Source organism: Nansenia antarctica (genome assembly GCF_963989245.1).
Source record: "Nansenia antarctica genome assembly, chromosome: 14".
NCBI classification, from domain to species: domain Eukaryota; kingdom Metazoa; phylum Chordata; class Actinopteri; order Argentiniformes; family Microstomatidae; genus Nansenia; species Nansenia antarctica.
The window spans coordinates 19,857,921-19,879,480 of NC_137684.1; the positions used below are offsets into that span (position 1 = coordinate 19,857,921).

Genomic DNA, 21,560 nt, shown 5'->3' on the forward strand with positions numbered 1-21,560 from the left:
AATGTTGACATTTTTGAGTTAGTAATTCATAAAATACAAAGGTTCCATCTCACAAAACATAATGGAATGTAAAAACTTTGAGGCTCAATATCTCTGAACTACCCTAAACGGAGATAGAACCTTATCATTCTAAGCTCACGAGTAGCCTATTCTTACAACGTCCAGTCGTTGGAGCACATTTAAAACAAATACACTGTCAATAAATGCCACGAGGTGGAAGACGTGTATCTGTGGTCCAAGTAATTAGAAATCAAATCTAATTTATCAGGGCACTAAAATCATGTGGCAGATTTGAACCCTGTTTGTCCTGTATTTCACTACATAGGCTATATGATAATATGTGATATTGTTGAAATAAAGCAACTGTCCCTTTACCTAAGCTTACATGTCAAATGTGTACCATAGTGTATGAATTGCCTAGTTACTGTCACAGCCATCATTAATTCAACATGGTGATTAAAACAACGTTTGCAGTATCACTAAATAAGGTTATGCATTCATTATCTGCAATGATGAATAACAGACACGTTCAGAAACCTGGCTCTGCCTGCTCTTTGCTCTTTCTGCAGTTCTATAGAGATACCTCAGCATTTCATATACATTAATCATGCAACATGAATTTGTATTTGCATCTGGTTCTCATAATGGAAAGGAATGCAAAGGAAATCTCAAAAGGGATTATCTAATTAATCCCATTTTGCTGTGGGGTTACATTGGACACTACTGATCATTGCATGCAAGCAAGCACTCACATGCTATTCTCTATTCAGGTTTCCACTGAGGAGTGTGGAATGGCCCTTTACTGCAGAACACATTGCCAAGTAACTGTACTGTGTATGATATACCCACACTGATTACAACCACTGAATGGAACAAACTGTACTTGGCTCCCCTGGGCCTGCTCCTCTGGTGGCAGCATCAGATGGCACTGTGCCATTATGCCCATAGAGCCTCACCTCTGATCCTAAACTGGTCTCAAACGTTCACAGGAGATGACCTGATGCAGCCAGCCCCAACTGCATCAGATCCGGTTTACTGTAATGGTTCTTGTTATGGTTGCATATTGTGTAATTTAGCCACTAATTAGAGAGAGGAAGTTTATGTTAAACGCTATCTGATTAGGAGGACCCTCTTTTCTCTATGATCTTGATGATAGCAGTATAAATTTAGAACATTTTTGGCATTCGTTTTTTTTCTTTAAATTGGGCCAGTGGTGTATCCAGTTATAGCAACAGTGTTTCAGAGATTTGTATCTGATCTGCTGGAAAGTTGGCCTCATTTGCACTCCAGAGCAAAAATATCATTTTCTGCAAGAAAATACTGTCAACACTGCCCTCTAGTGTAGAGAAGAGTAGACATGTCCCATAAAGCGAAATCTCAACTCAATTCAACCAGGACAAAAGCAGTTACATAACTAAAAGGTCCTATTTTTCTACTGATGCAATTTATTTCTAAACATTTTAAGCCATTCCAGAGGTAGATATCCCTTTCAACTAGAACTAGAACTAGACATTTATGATACAGAAAGTCTAGTTCCCAGCCAGAATGCAATGAGTTAACCATAGACAGACAACCATGACTGCCAAATGGCCATAAAACTTTATTCTGGGCAGCACCTGCGGAAATAAATTCAATGTCTTATACATGAAAACAATTTGTCGCAGTCTCCCTAAGGAACATACTCACTATATTAATGTGAATCAGATGATCGGCTGGCAACAGTACAGTGTCCGTGTCCCAGCCCTATGTGTACATGACAATGACCGATGTCATTATAGATCTGAGGACATTGGAAACGAATGGAAACACGAGAATCAAGGGGCAATTGCCAATGTGCCAAATCAAATGTTTCCCCAATACTTATGCAACCAACAAGTTCAACTTGTTCAATTAAAGCTTTCTAAAAAAGGCATAAGAGTTGTTATATAACTGGATAGAGAAAACACCAGACAAAATATTATGAATTCACTAGGTGGAGGATAAAAAAAAGATCTTTTTGACAAGTTTATAGGTATTCAGAACTCCAAGGCCACTGGCAGAGGTCAATTGCAAAAACAACAAGACAAACAATATTTGGGAACACAGTGGGCTTACAAAATAGAATATTTCTCATAGGCCTATGATATAAGAAACTAACTGCAGTCAGAGAGAAACCTTGTCAACAACCCTGCCACATTTAGAATGCCCAAAATAGGGAGTGACTCTTCAGTAATGAAAGTCTGTGCATCAAATGTCTGCGGAGTGAACTTGACTGAGAATCTTACAAATGTTGATGACGGTGTGTAAAACGGAGAGGGGTAATGAAAGGGGGGGGGACATTTCGTGACTTTGCCAACAGATCACATCATGAGATCAAGATTGATGACATTGTTGACTCACCAACACGTCATCGTAAATGTCAGCTTGTGAGTCCCACCTATCTCTGACATGGAAAAATGTGTTAACTGCCAAATAGAAGAGCAGAAATAGCCTACGTGGAGGGGAGATAGAACGAGTAAGAGAAATAAACAAGCCTATGCAAATGTAGGAATCAGCCATGCATGTTTTTGATGTTAAGTGATAACCCTTAACATCTCGTCTTACCGTAACATAATCATCAAGTAGATTAGGATTACTCTTGTTGGTATGCAGCATAATGTTTTGATGGAGTTTATTCAGTTTGCTTTTTTTTTAGTAGGACAACATGACTGGGTGGCCTTCATAAGTATCTTGAAGCTGTTATCACCCTTCCATCAGTGGTGTAGCGGACGGGCCCGCAAGCGACGCACCGCGGGGGGGCCCCAGCCACTAGGGGGCCCCCTTACATTGGTTGCTAGCACCCCCTCTTATTGCTCTCACTTGTTTGTACCTTTTGCTAAGTCAAGCATTTAGAATGTAGTCTGTCGCGAAATTTCGCAACGTCAATAATGCATCGGACAGTGTTTCCTCCAGGATTTTTCACATTAGTGGCGGAGTGTTCTTTTTTCTTTTTTCACTGGCGCTCAATACAAAGACGTAATTTCACCGAAAAATAGAGGGTGGCAACATAAAAAAAAAAGTGCCCTGTTTACCCGTACCTCCGCCGTTCTGTTCGTGGTGATTTGGGAGGGAATAGATTATTTTTGCCCCGCGCATATTGCCCTGTAATTAGACCACGCGACCACAGCTCCGTTGTGTCTCTTATTGTCCAAATGTTCCCTGAATTTTAGCTGCATGTTTTTCCAGCATGTAAATCCGTTGTCAATAACAATTCGACTCCCCTTCTTTCCCCCTGCCAATACTGTGTCGTTTGTGTGACATTTACCAACGTTTATGCTATCAATAGTTCGAAGCTAGCGTTAGATGCGAGGCTGCTCAGGAACATTATTTGTTTAGCAAAATAGCCTGATTTAGTTGACCATGAACATCAGAGACTAGACTACATTACGAATGTTCATTTAAAATACTCTATAGTGAGCACTGGTATAAGAACATGAACCAGAGAACAGCAGTAAATGCAAAACGCACGTTTTTTTTTTAACCTTTTTTAACCTTGCGAAAGGGCCCCCGCCGCCACCTTGCGGGGGGCCTCGGGATTTTGCGGTACGCCACTGACAATGGCTACTTGCGTGCACACATCGTCATTATCAAAGTGACCCCTAAAAATAGTAAAAACCCTTACTTTATTTTATTACAACAATTAGTTGGCAAACAAACTTGGTTATAAAATATTCGATTGCCAAAAGTGATTCTTGCTTCTCCAGCCTGCGCAGTCTGTCGACCTTCAACCAGAGTCTCGCGGCCAATCAACGTCAATCAACGTGACCTCGTGACCTCCAGCAGCATCATACAGCACGTGACCTCGTGACCTCCAGCAGCATCAGACAGCACGTGACCTCCCGCAGCATCAGACAGCACGTGACTCCACAACACGTTTTAGCTGCACGCGACGACGGGTTTGGTACACAGCTTTAGTCGCAGAGACACAGAGTAATATGATGTTTTATTTAATAATCTTTTGCATTGTCCTACTCATCACGACAGTGGGTTACAAGCTGCATACGATGGGGGATGGGAACGTCAAATGTGTCCGTGTATGGATGGGAAACTAGCTTGCAGACTTTCGGTTATTTGCCAATTAGCTGCTACGACAGCTAATGTAGTAGTCTGAACCGCCTGTCAACAGTATTGGTCATTTCCCCCCTCTGTGTTGAATTAGGTCACAAACAACTAACAATAGCCTCGTGTATTTCCGGATTTTGTCAAATTTAGGAATTGGACAAACCATGCACATTGTTGTTGAATGTATTTTCCTTCTCGTTTGCTTGTAGTTTGCAAACATGGTTACAGCAGTGATATCCAAGCTTCTGGCACCATTCTGGAGGAAGATAGAGGAAGATGAAGAGGATGGGTGTTATGGTAAGTCTACCCATGCCACCTTACCTTGTTCACTGACATGTCAATCAAAAGCCAAATTAAAAGTGCAAGTCTCCTATCAGAATGGGAGACATCCTATAATGTAGGCCTCTATACAAATGACTGCTTAATTAAAAGCCCTGATATGATATCCTAAAATATATATATATATATAAAATACTCCAAAATAATTCAATTAAACACTTAATGATGACATAATCCATTCGAAAGGCAGATAAACTTCATGTGTGTGATTAGGTATGGTAGCTACGGAGGAGGTCCGCCACCTGGAGGCCAGTGAGGTGACCCTGATGTGTACGGACTACGGCATGATCGACAACACTGTCTACTTCACCCCTGGAGAGGTTCTGGGCGGAGTGCCACTGCAAGTAGGGGACACTGTCAATGGCATCGCAGCGAGAGACACAGCCCTAGGCGGATGGAAAGCACTGAGGGTGAGAGTCTATGACCAAGGCATTGCTATAACTGTACCAAATATTGTAGATACCGTGTCAGAAAAGTCCTTTGTGACTCAATGCATAGGCTACAAACAAACGGCGCACTGTAACCAATGGAGGAAGAACGGACTGAATACATTTCCACTGAATTCCTTCTACTTCATGTTATGAGGAAAGTTGGTGATGTCACATTAAGACGTACGTATTGTTTGACTTTGTTACTCTCCTGTGGCCTGCCATGTTTGAAAAGGTGGAGAAAAGTTCGGACGCATGGGAGGACGGAGGAAGAGCCTCCCTGGAGACAGACACCAACCAGCTCCAATCTCTGATCGGCACTGTGACGTCATTAGACAGAGATGGTGGTTTTATTAACCAGACCACATTCTTTCCACGTCATGCCCTCATTGGAGGTACCGTCAGCCTGCCTGCCGCAAATTCAGTCATTTGTTTCTTATTTCATGTTGCCTTATCTCAATACCTCCTTCCTTCCTCTCCATCAGGTTTTGAACCAATGAAAGGGGACTGGGTCCAGGCCCAGTACTTTATCAGTCCCACCCAGTGGAGCACCCAGGCCTCTTCTGTGTCACCCTTGCGGTACCGCCGTATGGACCAAGTTAGTCTCTCTTCCAAAACCCATCCGTCAACTGATTATAATGTCTTTTCCATTTAAATGTTCTGGCACTCGGCAGACTCCTTTATCCAAAGCGACTTACAACAAATACATTTTTCCCATGCAAGTGAATTATCTATCCATCAGTCATGGCAAGGAAAAGTGATCCATGCTCGGGCCTGAGGCAATTGGCAGTAAAAAAAAAAAAAAAGAGGAATGATGCTTACATTTGTACATAACTCGGAGATTAGCGACATGCCTACATGTATTTGTGTGCTGATTTGTTTGCCCTTTCAGAACAGTCAGCCTCCACAAAAGTAATGCCCAGGTCTTATGAAGAACCTCTCCACAATACCCCTCTCACTCATCCCCAGGTGCGCGTGTCCAGTGCGTTTGGTAGCTGCGGGGTGGTGGAGGACAGTGTGTTCTTCAGCCTGGACTCCCTGTTGCTGCCGGCCGGCTACCGGCCCCGCCCCGGGGACGAGGTGAGCCTGGTGGTGGTGGAGAGCAGCCAGTCCTTCTACTGCTGGAGGGCTCTGTGTATGGCCCCCAGCGAGCACAGGTAACAACAACCAACGTCCATGGGGGAACGTCTGGGAACCAGCATGCATTCATAATGTTAATAAATAACTGAAAAGATACATTCAGGTACCCATGCGTTGTGCACACAGTACTTGATGGTTGAGAACTCTGTATGAACTCTGGATGCTCATAATGCTTGTAGTTGATCTTTATTATCATAAACCCACACACACTTACTTTTCTGGTCCTTGTATGCGGACAGTATGAATGCTGCTAGATCCACCCTCCCTGAGGCTGAGATCCAGAGTCTCCTGGAGGATAAGGGCGGCCTGGTGGTCAGTGACAAGACCGGCTTTGGGGCTCTGCTGCTGGGGGAGAGCCGGGAGCTAGTGGTTTGGATACAGTGAGTGAGCTTTGGGAGTGTATCTGTATTTCATATACTGTATATATATATATATATGTGACAGGATCTGGTTAAAAAGTCTTAATGGTAATTCTTCCGTTTTTGTGCAGATTGTAAGCTTTCAAATGATGTCATACATTGAAATCTTTGAAAATAGTAGAAGAAGATATACTTATTTGAATGTAAGTGCTAAAAAGGAACATCACTACGAACTGCATCTGACTGCATGTTTAGCCTAAAAATGCTGATAGGACATCAACATGCTAAAAATACAGAACTACACATAATTAGATGATCACACAGTTTGCTTTTTAACACCCGCTAAAATTAAAGTTAGTTTACAAGCCATTTATCACCTACCATTAGCCTATGGCAGACGAGACAGTGAATCCAATTCACAAATTATTAAGTATTTAGTGATCCTAAAACTGTTGTTTGTTATATCGAGTCTTCAACACTTCGTAATATGCAGAAAAAAGGGGAAACATAAAAGAAAAAGAAAAAGCTTTTTGCTCATTTGCGCAACTTGAGAATTGCCAACATGTGGCCCTTTTTTACCAGACCTCGTCACATATGTATATAATGTATTTCAGAGACATTATATAACGTTCTTCTCCCTCAAACTGTGGTGCATATTCCTCTTTCTCTTCACAGGAACCAAGGCTCTGAAACCCACAGGTTCAAGTGTTGTGAGTTTGCTGGATGGGACTCAGAGGAGCAGTTCACACTGGGGCACGTGAGAGAGCCCGCTTCACCTGGACAGAGAAAGGGGCTCTTGCAGAAGCCTGGTCTGACACAAATGCTCTACGGAAGGATCCACGGCGCTGCACTCTCCGCCATGCGCAACCCCATGCTGGGTCTGGCACTCAACCCGGTGGCTGTGCCTACTAGACAAGTGAATGGCCATGGGACGGAGAGCGATGAGTTAGAGGGAGATGAGGAGGCTCCAGAAAACGAGGAGGATGTTCCAAAGCCTGCGATAAGGACAGAGGAGAGAGACCTGGAGATTGCGCCAGGGGAGAAGGTGTCTGTCAGAGTGGGCTGCCGGGCCAAGTAAGTCTCACTTAACTCATCTTATACATAATACATTATATATACGATGTCATCTTATACATAATACATTATATATACATAATACATTATATATACAGTGGCTTCAGAAAGTATTCAGACCCCTTCCCTTTTTCCGCATTTTGTTGTGTTATAAACTCAATTTAAAATGGATTTAAAACAAATGTTGCCATTAATACCTCATAATGACCAAGCAAAAACACGTTTTTAGAAATGTTTGCAATATGTTTTAAAATTGAAATACATAAATATATCATGTACATAGGTATTCAGACACTTTGCTATGACACTCTTAAAATTTGCTCAAATGCAAAAATGTCTTCAACAAATCACTCAACAAGTTGGATTGAGTCCATCTGAGTGCTGGAGGATAATAGTTAATGTGATTCCAATGTGATTCAATTATGCACTGTATGGATTAGGAGGTCACTACCAACATACCCATAACATGAAGCAGCTGGCACTATTATTCATACTAGGGATGGTGCAAAAACTGCATTGCATGTGCAAGAAAACCATAATGCTTTGTAGTCAAACCATTGCCAGCCACTGTCTTTGCTGCATAACTTGAGTGCATTGTTGCAAACACAATTATGGATATGAAAGAGATTATCTTCCATTCTGGGATTTTTTTTGGGCCACTTGGTTATAGACCAATTTTGTAGAGTGACTGAGATTATGTTGTCCCATCGACTATGCTTTTTCCTCTCTGCCATTCGACTTTGTAGGTTTCCCAGGCCTCAGGGTAGCATTCCTGAGACGTGTGTGTGTTTGTGTGTGTGCCCGTGTCCTCAGATGTAGCCCACATGCTTTTCTGGTATTTTTTCTATAGTTGTTGTTTAAAACTCACAAAGTAAACATCCTTCCTACTTGTTCAGAAACTTGGGGCGCTGCTCAGAGCTGCTGCTGCTGCACTTCCCCTCTTTCTCCATCGGGAGGCGCTTGGAGGTAATGGTGGACAGCAAGGAGGAGAGCCTGCTCCAGCCTTTCGCCCCCTACTGCCCCGCAGCCCCACTGCTCTTACCACAGCACGCCCAGGTTATCACTGTGAGGCCCACCAAGATCTTTAGGTAAACTGCACCCTGGCTCTGTCCATCAACCATGTTGTCGGTCCACAAGTCTTAACAATGAACAACATTTAGGTTACGTTTAACTGCTCTGCGCCTGAGGTGAGACCAAAGACAGACGCCTTTAGTTTGATAACAATGTTACATTCTGTTATTTTCCAACTTTTATTTTCTGCACCTGTGATGGCATTATTAAATGATGGCAGGTGGATCCACTCTGGTGAATTATTGACAGACCTCTGTCCTTTGAAGCGGGACGAAGGTATTTGCTGATGACCCCCTCTTAACCGCTCTTCAAAAGTATTTATTAGCGGTTCTATGTTTTTTTACAGCCTCCAAAGGCGCCACCTGCCTAATTTCCTGCCGAACTACCCTTTGCCGCAGGCCCTACGGGACTGTGTGGAGGCCCAGAACGATGTCCTGGTGGCCCAGCCATGTTTAGGAGAGGTGAGTAGAACTAGAGGTCTGAGCGGGCCTGAAATCTCGGCCCAAGCCTGTGGCGTTCAGGCCCGGCCCTGCCGTACATGACGAGCTAAGCGTTTACACCGGCCCGAGCCCTACCCGGGCCCGAAGCCTATTTCTGATTCTTGCTGACACTCTCCCTTCTTTTTTACGCCGGGAACGCTATGCGTGTCTGCGTCAAAGAACTCGGCCCGAACCCTGTCTATGCCAAATAAAATCGTCCCGAGCCCGGCCCAATCTGTTCATGGCGTCGGGGTGCTGTCAAGGCTCGCCAGCCAGACCTCTACAGTGAACCACCAAGACACCGCACATTTACAGACTAGAGCGTGCCTTAATCAACAGCAAGTCCTAGAGGGATATTTTTCATCAGTCTCGTGTGAGTTGACCCTTCCACTCCACCTTCTCCTCACCATCTGATACCCCTCCCTCCCTCCCTCCCTCCCAGACCTTGTCCCAGGCCAACATACATCCCCGTTTCTCGGCCCTGCTGTGGCTAGAGGAACTGCAGGCTGAGAGGGACCTCAGGGAGTTCAGCCTCAGTGGAGCCCTCCTCAGGAAGGGACCCACCTATCTGCATCTAGAGGTGCTGGGCGTGGCGGAGGGTAGGCCCAATCTCTTCATAGGTGAGTGAAGGGCCTGAGCTCCCCCCCCCCCCACGGTGATGTGGCTAGTATGGACCTTATTGCTGTGTTTTGTCTTCTCCTCAGGTGACAGAGTGGCATTGAAACGGCCACCGAATGGAGGTGTGGTGACGGAGTACATTGGTTATGTCACAGAGGTACTGTAAGATTTTGGATTTACAACATTTTACATATTTTTGGTATGAGAATGTAAATAAATGGTCTCTTCTTGTAATTCCCCCCGCCTATATAACATTGGCAACAAATTATTTTCTTGTTTAGTATGTATAAATTGCCTATTAATGCTAACTGGTCTCATCCACAGATCAATGAGGAGGACGTGAGCCTAAGAGTCAACAAAGCGTTTCATCAGGGCTACCTGGGAGAGCTTCTCGATGTGGAGTTCTCCTTCAACAGGTAACCTGTGGCATGACACACGTGTGTCCTTACTCCCCCCTCAGCTAGTGTCTTTGTGCAGAGAACTCACAGGGCTGATCTCCAGCTCTCAGATCAAGCAGAGTCCTGGACCTAAACAGCATTTGTAATACGAAATCTCCACTGAACATGCTATTTAGGATTACATGTGTGTGGGGAAACGACCCCGTTTAAGTTTTACGGTGTTATGTTTCATCCTGCTTGTGTTGACAGGTTGACCATGAGGCGATGCCACTTAGCTCTTGACCACACCAGGTCTTTTGGTGAGAAAGGTGAGCTTTTGATTTCAATTCGTCCCGTTTTCCAGTATCTATTTCCAGCCAGCCTCCGGAGTCATTCTTTTTCCCCTCGCTCCTCTTTTGCCTAGTTCTCTTCCCCAGTGCTGCGATTCGACAGGCCCCTCTGTGGACAGGAGAGTGGGTTCTAGAGGAGAACACCACAGAGGAGAACAAAGTGAGAGAGAAGCTTAGGCAGGGCTGGACCTCAGACTGAATCCGTCACTTTAATCAGTCAAAGTACTGTCGTAGAAACTCTTCAATCATTCCCTCTTTAACTATTTACTCCCAGGGAGCCCCCACAGAAGACAGGAAGAAGACCTCAAGCGTCTCCATCGACATGGTGTCAAAGGCTACACAGACTAAAATTGGTGAGAGGGATTTGCACATGCACGACATATTCCCTGTATTGACACAGCTACTCCAGCTGATGAAGTTTGCAGAACCCGAATGGCATCATAGTCGACAGTCCAGCTCACGCTTAGGCGATTTCTCCTCTCCTCTCACTCAGACGGCAGAACAAACTCTCAACCCATTCCAAAACCAGGCCACTTCTTCAACCGCCTACTAAACCCCTCTCAGAAGGAGGCTGTGAAGCATATCCTGGCAGGAGAGTGTCGGCCCACTCCCTACGTCCTGTTTGGACCTCCGGGCACGGGCAAGACCATCACCCTCATAGAGGCCATACTGCAGGTAGGCATACACGCACTATATTTCTGTATTTATTATTATCTCCACACCCAAAAGTGCTTTTATGCGCCAAACGTTGGGTTTTGTGTTTCTCTCAGCTTCCACAGTCCTTTATTTTGAGCTTGTTCACGTTATTCCAATAGATATGAATATTCCCCCTGGAGAATGATTGTAAATGCGTTCTTCTCCCAGGTGTATTACCGTCTGCCCTGTAGCCGTGTGCTGGTGTGCACCCCCTCCAACAGTGCCGCCGACCTCATCTGCCTTCGCCTCCACAACAGTGGCTTCCTGGACGCAGGCAGCCTGGCACGTGTCAACGCCTCCTGCAGGCGAGAGGAGGTACTGCATCGACTCAGATGAATTAGAACAGGGGTGCCCACCCTTTTTTGAACCAAGATCTACTTTTCAAGTAGCCAGTCTGCCAAGATCTACCAGTCTAGTTTCAACATCGCAAACGTACACGCACATACTACAAACACACACACACACACACACACAGTTCCCAGCCTGCATAGTAAACTCACAATACACTTTCTCTCTCTCTCTGTCACACAGCCACACAGGTGAAGACCATCACAAACCCTCCCTCTTTGCTATTCACACACACACACACACACACACACACACACACACACACACACACACACACACACACACACACAGACACACAGACACACACACACACATTTGCCAGTCTGCATAGGGAGCCATAGCACAAACCCTCCCTCTCTCTCTCCCCCCCCCTCTCTCTCTCCCTCTCCCCCCCCCCCCTCTCTCTCTCTCTCTCTCTCTCTCTCTCTCTCTCTCTCTCTCTCTCTTACACACACACACACACACTCTCACTTTCTCTCACTCACACACTGACAGCCAGTCTGCAGTACCATAGCCAACTACTGATCCAACAAACAGAAAAGTAAACCAGATACAAAACAGGTAGTTCCCTAGTTTGAAAGGAGGAAATAAATGCATTTCTCTACCTTAGTGGGAGACCTAGCACTGGGAGGAGGCAGCTAGTTTCTAGTAGTCAGGGCTGTAGGAGCTGGTTGCAAGGTGTAGGCAGGCTTGCAAGGTGTCATCAGCCACTGTGGATCTGTCATCGAAAAGGCAATCTGCAACCTCGAGAAACGCTTTTTTCACAATTTCGCCGTCTTTGAATGACTTCTTGTGTTTAACAAGAACGTGACTGACGCGATAAGAAGCTATCGTTGCAGCTGTACGTTTTCGCTCTTTTGCCACATTTCCCTTCTTCGAAATAGCCTTCGTAGATTTGCAGATAAGACAGACGCACTTCCAATATCACATCGTGTAAAAAAGTCCTCCTACCATTCTGGATGGAAGTTGTACGTTATTGGTTTCTTACTTGGTCCAGCTTCCCCACTCATTTGTATACCCTTTCTTTAGTATTATATAGTAAATAGTAGAAATTGGAAGGCTAACTAGTTAATTAGTCTCGCCGGTATTTTGTAGTTGGCGCTGTTGACTGCGCATGCGTGGTGAACCTGTGTTAGGTGTTAGGTGAAAAGATCAGATCTCAGACTGGCTTACCTGTACGTCAATCAAGTGGCAAAAGCCATAGTGAGGATGGATGATAGGCGTTTTTTTTTTTTTTTTTTTTTTTTTTTTTTCCTCTCTCCTTTTGCTTTGTTCAATGCCATGCGATCTACCCATACTAACTTCGCGATCGACGTATTGGGCACCCCTGAATTAGAATATTCCTCTTTAAAAAAAAAAAAGTTTGTTTTTTACCTCAGACACTGTGCCTCAGGGGCTATAAACCAATATCTACCCGACCCTAGCACATACCACATAGGAGTCACAGCTAATACATACATGCTTCATTCTAAGTAGTATGTTAGTGTGGACATTGAAACACAAAGTGTGTATGTCTCTCCCCCTCTTCCTCAGTCCATCTCAGAGGTTCTGAGGCCGTACTCGGCGGCCGGGGAGGACATTCGCAAGGCCTCCTACCACAGGATAGTGGTCAGCACCTGCTCCAGTGCTGGAATGTTCTACCAGATCAACATGCAGTAAGGGACCGGGGGGGGCTCTTAATAGCACGCAGTGTTGAGTTCACTTTCAAATGGAAACTTCTGTGTAGCAATACATGAATGAACAACGATTCATGAATTGTTTTATTTTACAATTTTTAAATGCATATAGTTGATTCAGCCATGTGAGGTGTTAGTTGTTTGAATGGACTTTATTGTCATTGCTACAGTACAGGTACCAAACAATGACATTTCTTTAGGGTGGGTCATTTCACCCATGTGTTCCTGGACGAGGCTGGCCAGGCCACCGAGCCTGAGGCCCTGATCCCTATGGGACTCCTGTTAGAGAGGGACGGCCAGGTAGGCTACACCAAACCATGGACACGTTCAAGATCACCACACCACACTGTGGTGACACACACACACTGTGGTAACCACACAACTGCAGAAACATTGCACATCCTCAGACATAGCTGACTTTAATGTCTGGCCCCTGATAATGGAGTAACTTATGTCTTTTTTTGTATTACCCCTCCCCACCCATTCTAGATAGTTCTGACTGGAGACCCCCACCAGCTGGGGCCAGTGGTGAAGTCCAAGGTAGCATCATTATTTGGGCTGGGTGTGTCCCTGCTGGAGAGACTTATGGCTCGCTCACTGTACTCACGACAGGAGGGGGGTTACAACCCGAGGCTAGTGAGTAGACACGCCGTCAGTGATGCATGTATATGACACACAGGTTAAGCCTGTATATAGAAATACAAGTTAAAAACTGATAATTGTGTCACGTGTTGTGTAGCATATGAATGGATCCTCCTCGCATTCTCATGTTGTCCTTTACCCTCCTCCAGGTGACCAAGCTGATTTACAACTACAGATCCCATGAGGCCCTGCTGGCGCTGCCCTCCAGGCTGTTCTACCAGGGGGAGCTGTGTGTCCGCGCCCAGAGGGCAGTAGTGGACTCCCTCTGCCACTGGAGCAAACTGCCCACCAAGGGCTTCCCCTTCATCTTTCATGGTGTCAGGGTGAGTGGTGTCTGTCTGTCTGCCCGTCTGTCTGTCTTTTCTCTCTCTCTCCTTCCTCTTTTTCTTTGTCCATCGAATACAGGGCTTAAAGTACTCCGGCACAGTGCCGGATTTCCGGCGCAGGAGAATAAAAAAAAAAAAAAAAACTGCAATTGCGGCATTGCGCCGACGTGGTGGCGGGGGCGCTGTTTCACAAATAACTTAGCTTTCGTGTTTGCTAGCGAAACAGCTGATAGTTGATGTTGACTGCTCAAGGAGAATGCATATTTGAAAGTACAGAATGCCTGAGAGCCTTATATTGCATTATATTACATTATATTTTGAATGGCCATCTGGTGCCTGAATATTGTTTTTTCCTTTACATATATAATGACATTTCCACCATAAATTTATGGCGAAAGGGCACAAATTGGTGCATATCAATTCACCAGAATGCAAGAAATTAAGTGTTTGATGCTCGTTTAAGGACCCCCAGACAGCCCTGCTTCATCGGTCCCCCCCGATGTCAAACACCACTGGTACCACCTCCGCCTCATTTTGAGCCAGGAAAAACCCTGAGTAGTGACGGGAAGCCTTATGGGACGTGGTGCCAAGAAGGAGAATATAAGTGATAGTGGCTTAATAAGTAATCAGTTTGTTCTTTTAAAGACATGTATATATTTTATTCTGTATTGTTATAGTGATAGTGGCTTAATAAGTGATGCAATCAGTTTGGCCTTTTAAAGACATCTACTTTTTTATTTTTTTTATTAAGTATAAAACAGTATTATGAATGAATGAATGGTCTTTATTGTCATTACAGGTTTTCCCAATTGCTAAAACACAAAAGCCAATTCTCTAAACCAAATGACCAGTTCTCTAAACACATTTAATAAAACTAGCTCCCATTTGCCAAAACCATAAACACATTTCACATGAAGACACAATTCACAAAACACAATCCTCCTTTTCTCATAAATCTAAACACATTTTGTCTTGCTAAAACACAAGTTGCAAAAAACTCTGCTCAAAATGTCAAATTCTCAAATTAAAGCTCATGTGATGCAAAATGCTTGCCACAGTCAGCAACATTTTAACACAATGAACACACCTAGCTTCATTCATTAAACATAACGACTCAAAATTTAAGACACTTGTTGCAAATGATTGTGGTGTGTGTGTGTGTGTGTGTGTGGTATAGTTCCATAAATAAATAAAAAAACATCACACCCTGAACATTGTTTTCAGTGAGTATTGTTGTGTGTAATGGATCCTCTGTAGTGTTTGCATTGAGTTGTGATACAGTACAGTATTGTACATTTGTACATTTTTCAAACCTTTATTTACGTAAAACTCGATAGGACAACAGTGCAACAACTTCGCGGCTGAACTTTAGTAACATTTCGGACATCATATGCCATTTAAAGGGGGGAAATAGATATCTAAAAATGCATGACTATCATGCAAAATCAGCCTTACTGTAATGTAAAATATGTAATGTTAGATATAACGTTAGACAGGGAGCGCAGATTTATTTTTATGCATGACTATCATACATGTGGGAAAACTAGGGTTAGGTGCTAGGGTTACAGTAAGGTTAGGGTTAGGATTAGGGGTAGGGTCTGAGTTTGAGTTTTGAAGAGAGAAGGTGTGGTTTTGCTTATGTAGCTTTAGAAAAGTGTGTTGTGTTTAGAGTTTTGGGAAACTGGAGGAAAGTTTTGTGAAATGTGTTTTAGCAATTGAGAAAAACTGTAATACAGTACAGGTACCATACAACGAAATTTAGGAGGGGCTCCCCTGGTGCTTGGAAAAAGACTAAAAACACGAGGGCCAAGGGTAAAATAAAAAAGGGAAAAGAGCTGGTTTACATAAATAAAGGCTATGTACACTATCTACTATACTACTATACTATACAATAAAACACTGTGCTGTACTCTATGCTATGCTATAAATATCCTAACTTTTCCTATATCTGAACCTTATGTACACAAGGGTTGTCATATTGCACATAGTATTGTTGCACATTCATTTAAAGTATTAATGCATTTTAACATTGAGACATATATTTTGTATTGACTATAAAATAGTATTAATGCATTTAAACATTGAGACAAGAAGCTGTCTTCTGTACCCGCTCTCCCAATATCTCAAACTGTGACCCCCCTCCCCAAGAAAAAGTTTCAGGCACAGGATTTTTTCCCACTTTAAGCCCTGCGAATATGAACCAAAGACATGGGTTCTCCCATGTAAATGGCACAGGGCATAGATATACCCTTCATAAGGGTTAGCTGTGGCTCAGGAGGTAGAGCTGGCGTCTAATGATCGCAAGGTTGGCGGTTCGATCCCCGGCTGGCCGCGTATCGAAGGTGGTGTTTTTGGGCAAGACACTGAATCCCAAATTGCTCCCAATGAGCGGCCCAGCACCTTGCATGGTTGCTTGCTGTCATTGGTGTGTTAAATGTGTGTGTGAAGCACTTTGGAATAAGGCGCTATATAAGGTCAGTCCATTTGCCAAATAAATGCCTGTTGTCTCTTCTCTCTCAGGGCACGGAGATGCGGGAAGGCAACAACCCTTCCTGGTTCAACCCTGGGGAGGCTGTGCAGGTGATGCTCTACTGCTGCCAGCTGGCCAAGAAGCTCTACGACCCTGTTGCCGCCTCAGACATAGGCGTCATTGCCCCCTACAGGAAACAAGTAAGACTGCACCGTTTAGCAGTCGACAAGAACAGCCTGTTCTTTTCTCTCATATCCCCCTAGTATGCCTTCAAAAGCATCCAATGGCATATACAGTGGGGTGCAAAAATGTGGGCACCCCTGGTTTAAATATCTGTTACAATTAATCTGCAAGTGATTGAAAGCAAACCTGAACACTGAATTCTACAAAGTTAAACATGACACCTTTTCTGCAAATTTGAACCTAGGTTTCTTTTTATTTTCATTTCTCATAGTTTTTAAATGAGCAAAAAGGAAACGGAACCTTTTGAGAAGATGATTACTAAGGCCCAGACCATGGTGATTTACTCGTTAGGGCTTCAATGAGTCAGGTGCATATAATTCCAGCTTTGAATTACATATTCTGAAATGTGCAAGCTGTTATAGTTGGAGGAGTTACAAAGTACTAGCTGACAGGGTTCCCAAACTTTTGCACAAGGCCTTTTTCCTTGTTTTATTATTTTGAAACTGTTAACTCATTGACTGCCAATGACGCCAATTGGCGTCTTATAGAATAGTAACGTTGACTGCCAAAGACGCCAATTGGCGTCTTATAGATTTGTTATTTTTTTTCGCGGGGATCGCGTTATTGACATGTTCTACACCTAGCGAGTGAATTTCAGACTTGGGTGTAATGTATTTCGGTCCCAGATGGGGGCAGTAGTTCGATAAAAGCCTGGAGAAGGAAGTGGCTTGCTGTGGGTTGTAGTAATGGCGAAACGGATCAGGGTATGTGCCAAACGCGGCGCGGAGCATTGCGGCGCGGAGCATTGCGGAGCATCGCGGCCATCGCGCGACTCTTCAAACAGTTCAGAGTCGGATGATACAGAAAAAGTGCAGAAAAAAAAATAAATAAAAAAGTTCTGCAGAAAAAGCTCGTTTTCTCTGTTTATTGGTCAAAATCAGGTGTTTTTGCTGAAACCACCCTATGTTCTACGGCCGATTTCTAAACACTCAAAGAGGCTAGAAACAAACTTTCTTTTTCTGATGAAAGAAGAGAGTCTAAAGTTTTGGTAGATATGTTCAATGTTTATGTAGTCCGAAAAGTCAATATTTGGTGGGTCTTCAAAGTTCAGCGAAAATGCCCCAAAAGTCTGGCAGTGTGGAGCTCTCCGCTCTGAACATGGCTGGCAGTCAAAGAGTTAAAAGTAAAACGTTTCGCTAGTGCATGCTGCCCACCGGGGCCGGGGTTCGTATCCCGGCTCGCCAGATCCAGATATGGCCGAGGCACACGGGAAGCGGCATATTGGCCGGCCGCTTCCGAGGGGGGTATAGGAGTATTTCTGGACTAGGATCCGTCGCGCAACACCGCCCCCTGGGTGCCGGAATAACGGTACTGGGCTCGAGGAGCCAGTCAGCCTAGTCTGCCTGGCGCCCTCCTCTGGGACTGCCGGCCACGGGGTCGTGCGGCGGATCCCATGCAATAGGCAGGGGATAATTGGATGCTAAGTTGGGTTAAATTGGCTACCAAATTGGGTGAAAAAGGGATAAAATCTGAAAAAACAAATTAAAAATAAAATAAAAAAAATAAAACGTTTTATCTTGCTTTAAAATGTGATGAAATGTGTCATGTTTAACTTTTTACGATTTAGAGGTTTAGGTTTGCTTCTTTTCACTTAGATATTAATTGTAAAAGGCATTTTGACTAGGGGTGCCCACATTTTTGCACCCCACTGTAGTTCATCATTCTGTCCCAACCAGTATAGTGTTTTTTCTTTAACTGACCTCCCTCTTTGTTTCCTCTCTCTCTCTCTCTCTGTCTCTCTGTCTCTGTCTCTCTCTCTCTCTCTCTCTCTCTCTCTCTCTCTCTCTCTCTCTCTCTCTCTCTCTCTCTCTCTCTCTCTCTCTCTCTCTCTCTGTCAGTCTCAGAAGATCCGTGTGCTCCTCGACAGGGTGGGCCTGTCTGACATCAAGGTGGGCTCTGTGGAGGAGTTCCAGGGTCAAGAGTACCTGGTCATCATCTTGTCCACGGTAAACATTTCCCCTCTGCACTTGCACACTCAACTACTAAGTTAGTTTTTTACTCATAACCTTATATGTCTCCTATGGACCTACGATGTAAGAATGGCCTGTATGTGTGACCGCGTGGTGTCTTGCTGACGTAGGTGCGGTCTAACGAGGCACTGGGCGATGACCTGCAAAGCATCCTGGGCTTCATGGCCAACCCCAAGCGCTTCAACGTGGCCATCACGCGTCCAAAAGCCCTGCTCATCGTCGTGGGCAACCCGCACATTCTCATCAAGGTTCAGAAAGGCCCTGGGAGTTTTTAATTTGCAGAATTGCAACGTGTGAATATTGTGCTTTTATGAACCACAAGTGTGTCATTCCCCTGTAGGATCCATGCTTCGCTGCTCTGCTGCAGTACTCTTTTGAGAACGGGGCGTTCCTGGGCTGTGACCCCCCTCCCTCTCTCAGGCCTTCACACAGGTAGGGTCAGAGTGTCGTCTTTTTACAACCACTCTATATTGAAGTGGAATTAAAAGTCACTATGAGATATAGCTTTCACTTTTTCCATCAATGACCAAGGCCCCATATCTTATACCTCATATCTTTCTCCTCAGAGCTGTGAAAGAGAACGAGAAATTGTAAGATGTGTGCCACCTCCACCACTGCTCAGCAGCCTTCCACTTCCACACCAGCAGGCCTATTATGTTATAATAGACTTTCCTTTAATTCTTTAAAATCGCCATGACATGGCTTTGTAAATTGTACCAGACCTGTATACAGTGTGCTGCATGTTATATGTTAATCCGTGAGCAAAATGGTGTGAAACGGTTTGTAAAGATGACTGTCTCAGGGAAGTGTCCTCATGGTATAACTGCTGTGAGCAAACTCCAGATGTAGTTCTCATACATTCCACTGGGTGGCAGAATTAAATCCTACTACATCTCAGATGCTGTTTGATTGTATGTCCAGAGAGACAAACTGCCAGTGTCTCTTTTTCAGGTGTGCAATAGAAACATTATACCAAAACAACACCATATAAATACAACACAATAAAATACAAAATAGACTTCAGTTATTAAAATAAGACTCTGTGCTGGTCCCTAACCATTGACTTAAAACACGTGTAATGGAAGTTTTCCAACCTCTATCTACAGTGGCCGGTTTCACAGACAAGGCTTAAGCCTAGTCCTGGACTAAATCACACTTTCAATGTAAAATCTCCATTGAAGATGTTTTTTAGTCCAGGATTAGGCTTAAGCCTTTTCTGTGAAACCGGCCCATAATGTTCAATTTGAGCTTGTTTCAGGAGCTTATAATCAATGTTATGGGATTTCGAGGAAAACACTTTTTAGTTTATTCCTCATTCAGCACCAGCTTAAGATCAGTTGACCATTCTTGAATAGAATCAAAACTTGCTGAAGGTCAAGAATAACCTGCTGACCTGAGGAGGCATGGGAGTAGACAAGTGTCATCAGCATAAAGATGCAATTTACAATTGTTCAAGAATCCAACCTTGTGTGTAACAACTTTTGTTAACATTGAGAAAACTAGACTGAAATTCATTGAATCCCACCCTGCAGGTAATTTTGAAACCAATTGCAGATAACCTCTATCTACAGTGGGTTCGGAAAGTATTCAGACCCCCTTAAGTTTTTCACACTCTGTCATATTGCAGCCATTTTCTAAAATCAATTAATTTAATTTCTTTCCTCGTTCATGCACACACAGCACCCAATATTGTCAGAAAAACACAGACTTGTAGACATTTTTGCTGATTTATTACAAAATAAACACTGAAATATCACATGGCCATAAGTATTCAGACCCTTTTCTCAGTATTTAGTAGAAGCACCTTTTTGAGCCAATACAGCCACGAGTCTTCTTGGGAATGATCCAACAAGTTTTTCACACCTGGATTTGGGGATCTCTTGCCATTCCTCCTTGCAGATCCTCTCCAGTTCTGTCAGGTTGGATGGTGAACGTTGGTGGACAGCCATCTTCAGGTCTCTCCAGAGATGCTCAATTGGATTTAAGTCAGGACTCTGGCTCGGCCATTCAAGAACATTCACAGAGTTGTTCTGAAACCACTCCTTCGTTATTTTAGCTGTGTGCTTGGGATCATTGTCTTGTTGGAAGGTGAACCTTCGGCCCATTCTGAGGTCGTGAACACTCTGGAAAAGGTTTTTGTCCAGGATATCAATGTACTTGGCTGCATTCATCTTTCCTTCAATTGCAACCAGTCGTCCTGTCCCTGCAGCTGAAAAACACCCCCACAGCCTGATGCTGCCACCACCATGCTTCACTGTAGGGATGGTATTAGGCAGGTGATGAGCAGTGCCAGGTGTTCTCCACACATACCGCTTAGAATTAAGACCAAAAAGTTCGATTTTGGTCTCATCAGAGTCAGACCAGAGAATTTTATTTCTCAGAGTCTGGGAGTCCTTCAGGTGTTTTTTTGGCAAACTCGATGCAGGCTTTCATGTGTTTTGCACTGAGGAGAGGCTTCCGTCGGGCCACTCTGCCATAAAGCCCCGACTGGTGGAGGGCTGCAGTGATGGTTGTCTTTCTAGAACTTTGTCCCATCTCCCTGCTGCATCTCTGGAGCTCAGCCAGAGTGATCTTTGGGTTCTTCTTTACCTCTCTCACCAAGGCTCTTCTCCCCCGGATGCTCAGTTTGGCCGGACGGCCAGTTCGAGGAAGAGTCCTGGTCGTCCCAAACTTCTTCCATTTAAGGATTATGGAGGCCACTGTGCTCTTAGGAACCTTAAGTGTAACAGAATTTTTAGTTGTAGCCTTGGCCAGATCTGTGCCTTGCCACAATTCTGTCTCTCAGCTCTTCAGTCAGTTCCTTCGACATCATGATTCTCATTTGCTCTGACTTTACACTGTGAGCTGTAAGGTCTTATATTGACAGGTGTGTGC

At 44.2% G+C, this 21,560-nt stretch overlaps 1 protein-coding gene across 1 annotated transcript; it reads left to right on the plus strand.

Annotated features, from left to right (window-relative positions):
• Window positions 1–4,634: 4,634 nt before the first annotated feature.
• mov10l1 (Mov10 like RNA helicase 1) lies at window positions 4,635–19,280 on the plus strand (the record flags this gene model as incomplete). Its single annotated transcript, XM_080544674.1, has 25 exons — window positions 4,635–4,829; window positions 5,083–5,242; window positions 5,333–5,445; window positions 5,817–6,004; window positions 6,227–6,367; window positions 7,022–7,420; window positions 8,317–8,508; window positions 8,838–8,952; window positions 9,413–9,590; window positions 9,675–9,745; window positions 9,913–10,004; window positions 10,236–10,294; window positions 10,390–10,475; window positions 10,590–10,668; window positions 10,809–10,990; window positions 11,180–11,326; window positions 12,893–13,014; window positions 13,236–13,335; window positions 13,525–13,575; window positions 13,827–14,000; window positions 16,524–16,673; window positions 18,555–18,662; window positions 18,797–18,934; window positions 19,027–19,118; window positions 19,253–19,280. The coding sequence occupies 25 exons, from the start codon at window positions 4,635–4,637 to the stop codon at window positions 19,278–19,280; spliced, it is 3,360 nt and encodes a 1,119-aa protein (XP_080400800.1).
• Window positions 19,281–21,560: the final 2,280 nt, after the last annotated feature.